Below are 5,270 nucleotides of genomic sequence, written 5' to 3'. Positions count from 1 at the left end.
AGGATTGTCGCAAGTTCGAGATCAGCCTGGGCTACAAAATGAGCTCAAGGCCAGCCTGAACTATATAGCAAGACCCTGTCTCAAAAAGACAAGAAAATAAAAAAAAAAAATCAAATGAACATTCTTCAATAAAAAGCAGGTGCCAGGTATCTGTGTTTCTTCACAGGATTTAATAGCCATTGGCCTCTGCAATGTCGTCAGCTCCTTTTTCAACTCTTATGTGTTCACTGGTGCCATTGCCAGGACGATCATCCAAGACAAATCTGGAGGAAGACAACAGGTGTGTTGAAAAGGAATTTGCTCTCTAATATACGGAAGTGGATGACAATTCGTAGGCCTGTTCACGGCAGGGTTCGCTGGGTTTAGTCTTGTTTGAATGCTGTGTGTCGTGGGGAAGACTTCTTACAGCGATGGATTCCATGCTTGCTTTAATTTTTGTTCAGATTTTATCTTAAAAGCTACTGATCAGTATGGAACTTGAAACTCACTTCCCATAGATTTATTGTTAGAGGTGAAAGGTTTCCATATGTTCGCCCACAGAAACCCATTTTGTGGGTAACGTACCCGAAGTACAGTATTTCAGGTAAACAGCATCAGCTGGGTTTTGGGGTTTGGTTCTGTTTTGTTTTTTCCTATGGGGAAAGGAAGACTATAGTTCTCCTCTCCCTGGCAGCAAAGCAAACCTTTCGACGGCTTCCTCCAAGGCCAGGCTGGGCAGGGGGCTTTCTTGCGATGGGGTCAGCTGCTCATCTATGAGAATCTGGGGAACTTAAAACTATCTCTGTATAAGAGGAAATAGCCTAGGTCAGATTCTCTTCAAGTGCTCTGAATCAATAACTAAATGCTTAATAAACACCACGTGGGAAGCGAGGAAGAAAGATGGAGAAGACCCTAAAGGCAAATCCTGCCTCGTGGCAGGCGTGAGATTTTTTTTTTAATTTTATTAGTATGGTGTCTGCAGTATATAGTAAGTACATGCAGCGTGGAGTCCAAGGTTTACGAGTTTCGAGCTGTAGCAGTAAAAGACCACAAGGTCCGGTGAGGAGGATCCTGTCTCAGCCGTGCAGTGGGGCCAAATGTCAGAGAGTTAACAGAACTGCAGCTGGGACAGACCCAGGGAACGAGTCAGGGTGCAGATGGCAGGGAGAGTGGCAGAGGTCGGAGACCACTGGGGCCGCAGAAGCAGGGAAAAGGGGATAGCCGCGGTTAGAAATGGGAGTGTCAGAAGAGCGCACCCTCAATCTTAACGGGGTGAGGGAGGTGTCACAGCCTGTGGGCAAATGTGGACTGCCATAGAGGATGAACGTTAATGAAGGTCAGAAAGATTAGGAGCAAATGTCCTGAGTAAGATGACATCCTGTCATTGTACAGAAACGACCTTTGCTGTCACGGTGGCCCTTTCCACTCCTGCTTGAAAGAGGGCTGTGCTAAAAGGAAGGTGTGGCCAGGTGCAGTGGTGCACACCTGTGTCCCAACACTCTGGGAGGCTGAGGCAGGAGGATCACAGATTTAAGCTCAGTGTGGCAACTTAGCCACTTAGCAAAACCCAATCTCAAAATAAAAAACAAAGGAGGCTGGAGATGTAGCTCAATGCCAAGGCCCTGGGTTCAATTCCTGGTACCAGAGAGAGAGAGGGAGAGCATGTTCAATACAAACATGAAAAACTTTAAATCAAAAATAGAATGTTTTATTTATTTATTTATTTTCGGTCTTTTTGAGACAGGGTCTCGCTGTGCCGTTCAGGCTGGCCTTGAGCTCACTTTGTAGCCCAGGCTGGTCTCGAACTCCCGATGATCCTCCTGCCTCAGCCTTCCAAGTGCTGGATTTACGGCATGTGCCACCACGCCTGGCCGGGAGTGTTTTATGATACACAGAAATGACAGTTCCAGAGATTAGTTCTCCTAACTTTTCATGCTGTGCCACACTTTGTTTATTCGGTATGCAGCATAAATTGGGGTGGAGGGCAAGATGCACACAGGTGGTGACAGTGGAATCACAGGGCAAGCAGGACTGAGTGTAGAACGCGCAGTGTGCAAAAAGTGCCATAAATCTTGCGGGAAGAAGGGTGGGGCCGGAGCCTGTCAGGGAACCCTGCGGCGGGTGGGGGTAGAATCCAAGCAGAGCGCAGGGAGAGGAGGCCTGTGGACCAGCCTCAGGGTCGTCCTACAGGCAGGACGGTGTCCTGCGCGGCGTGGGCTGGAGAGGAAGAGCTTTGACAGCTGCACACTGGAAGGGCCGGGCCAGCCTTGGCTGGGTCCCTGCAGACGCGAGTGGGTGGGGTGTCCAAGCTCTGAGCCAGCCCATGGTTACTGCTGGACAGAGCACCTGCCTCGGGCAGCCCAGGGCCCTTTCTGCTTTCTGTGGCACATTTCCTTCCAGTGACACCCCTCGCTGCACTGCAGTGACCCTGCCTCGGGAGCCATGTCCCCAGGGATGCTAGAAAGCCCTTCCCAGAGACCCTGAAATGCCCAGCGCAAATCGCTGGCTCAGGCAGAGCACGCCGCAGACCCCGATCCACCACATCCGGGCTACCAAGATGCCAGCTCCACTAGAAGTCACTTGTACTTTTTTTTTTTTTTTTTTTTTTTTGAGACAGGGTCTCGCGATGCAGTTCAGGCTGGCCTTGAGCTCACTTTGTAGCCCAGGCTGGTCTCGAACTCACAACGATCCTCCTGCCTCAGCCTCCCAAGCGCTGGGATTACAGGCGTGCGCCACCACGCCCGGCAGTCACTTGTACTTTTGATCTGGCATAAATGTGAGCTGTGTGTACGTGTCTGCGTGGATGTCCATTTCATCATTTCCTAGACTAGAGCCCATTTCCCTCCACTGGGTGCAGCAAAAAGCGAAAGCTTGCGACCCTTCCGGCCACAGGCTCAGCCTGAGGTCGGGGCAGATCCAGCCCCTGGCCGAGGAAATGTGACAAGCCCTAGGCCTGTGGCTGGCTGCACGGTCCCCGGCTTCTTCCTGCTCATCCAGTTCTGACCGCTGCGCTGCTCCGCTGGGTCCCTGTTCTCAGGCCTTGCTTTCTAAGGACCGGCCTTCGCGCCTCATCCTCAGGCTCCCAGAACTGCTTTAAAACGAGTTCTAAGAAGAGAAATGTGCTGTTCTTTACACAGCAGGAAATGCAGCAGCAGAGAGAGCCTTGATCCTGGAGCCTGAGGGCAGCGGGCTGAGGCGCAGGTGACCGGGGGACAAATTACTTTTGCTCTCCAAGGCTCTGGTGCTGAGGGCTGGTTGGAGGGTGCTTGGGCTCAGTTACCTCTTTTAGCTCCACAGCGTATCCGTGCTTGTTGGAGCTTTCTGAGTTCTGGCTCGGATATGCCGCTGGTTCAATCGGAGGTTACTGTCTTACCCCTCTTACGGTGGAAAATGACACTGCTTTATGCTATATTTATTACTAGGGGCTTACAATATAGAAGTTGACCTACCAATAGAGGATATCAGGAATTCAAAACTATATCTCAGAGTAGATATAGTCTCAGAGCCTTGGGATTATAATAAAGGGACCTCTGGTTCTTAGCTTTCTTTGTCAAATGAGAATCACTGCTTGCAAAATGACCCTGAGCCCAGGGTAGCAAGCTTGGCTGGGATAAGATCAGCACTGCTATATACACCCTTAGCGTGCGTTGGGGTTTTTTTTGGGGGGGAGGTTTGGTTTGTTTTTGTCTTTTTGAGACGGAGTCTCACTATGCAGTTAAGGCCGGCCTTGAGCTCACTTTGTAGCCCAGGCTGGCCTCGAACTCGCAACCATCCTCCTGCCTCAGCCTCCCATGGTGGCGCACACCTGTAATCCCAGCACTCGGGAGGCTGAGGCAGGAGGATGGTTGCGAGTTCGAGACCAGCCTGGGCTACAAAGTGAGCTCAAGGCCAGCCTGAACTGCATAGTGAGGCCCTGTCTCAAAAAGACAAAAAAAAGAGTTGTTTCTTTCATTTTGTGTGTTTGTGTGTTGTGGTGCTGGGGTAAAGCCCAGGCCCTCCTGCGTGCTAAGCAAACTTTCCAACGCTGAGCTACAGCCCCAGCCCAGGTAGTTTTTTTGACTGCACCGAAGCAGCGAGAAATTAAAGGAAGAGCATTTGGGAAATGGTTATCACCAAGGTTCTTAAGATGAAGCAACACCAAACTGTGACATGAGAAATCATCCAAGCTCCAAATGGGACCATGAGGGGTGGAATATTTATTCACACGGGCAGTAAAATGGGTGAGATTTTAGAGCTGTCAGTGAAGACCCCGCTAGGAGTTCCATACATTGTTCCAGGAGACCTGAAAGTTTTGAAGGAATGGGAGTCCCATTTCAGGAGACCAGATTCCCAGCACAGAGCTGCAGCAGTAAGGCTTCAGGTACCCAGGAAAATCTGGAACCTTTCAGAGCGCATTCATGCATTCATTCAACAGATACTTACTTGAGGACCTACTATGTGTTTAGCACACTGATAAGACCTGAAAGTGTCAGCTCAGCAAAAATGCAGGTAGGCTGAACCCAACTCCCTTTAAGATAAAACAGCCTGCTCTTCACCAAGGCCTTGGTGGCAGGCGGGGGCCACTGCTGCTCCTGACGGTCTCTCCCCAACCCGCTCTGTCTCCTCAGTTTGCATCTCTGATAGGCGCAGGTGTGATGCTGCTCCTGGTAGTGAAGGTGGAAAGCTTTTTCTACAAGCTGCCTAATGTAAGTAGAACTGATCACGTCACTAGGCCCAGAGGGTCCAAAGCTGGGCATGCCCATGCAGGCCTGTAACCCCAGCACTCTGGGAGGCTGAGGCGGGAGGATCGCAAGTTTGACCCTAGCTTGGACAACTTAGCAAAACCTTGTCTCAACATAAAAAATTTTAAAGGGGCCAGGGATATAGCTCAGTGTGAAGGTCCTGGGTTCAACCCCCACCACACACACACACATATACAGACCACATCTCTGGGGTGCATCTTGGTGGGATATCTCTAAGGAAAATTACATTCCATGTGTCCCAGTGGTTGCTCTAACCAGCATGTTGTCCTTTTCCTTTAAAATAATAGCAGCTAATTCACAGGCTGAGTTAAATAGTATATATGTCTATTTATATATAAGATATATATATAACAAGATAGTGTCAGACTAATAGTAAGTGCTCAAACAACATTCTTCTTCTTTTTTTCTTTAAGAAACATTATTTTTAAGCCAGGCATTGTGGCGCACACCTGTAATCCCAGCACTTGAGCGGCCGAGGCAGGAGGATCACTGTGAGTTTGAGGCCATCCTGGACTGCATAGTGAGTTCTAGGCCAGCCAAACTACATAG

General features: G+C 49.7%; 1 protein-coding gene across 1 annotated transcript in view; it reads left to right on the top strand.

Annotated features, from left to right (window-relative positions):
- The window catches only part of Slc26a8 (solute carrier family 26 (anion exchanger), member 8), a gene marked incomplete in the record, with an annotated part of 70,536 nt that overhangs the window by 45,009 nt on the left and 20,257 nt on the right, over positions 1–5,270 (top strand). The window contains 2 exon segments of the mRNA XM_013516889.1: positions 167–280; positions 4,587–4,664. Coding sequence (XP_013372343.1) covers positions 167–280; positions 4,587–4,664 — 192 coding nt within the window.

This window comes from Chinchilla lanigera, unplaced genomic scaffold (assembly GCF_000276665.1).
Source record: "Chinchilla lanigera isolate Chin_1 unplaced genomic scaffold, ChiLan1.0 scaffold00036, whole genome shotgun sequence".
NCBI lineage: Eukaryota > Metazoa > Chordata > Mammalia > Rodentia > Chinchillidae > Chinchilla > Chinchilla lanigera.
The sequence above is the reverse complement of the archived record's forward strand: the minus strand, read 5'-3'. Positions and strand labels throughout refer to the sequence as shown.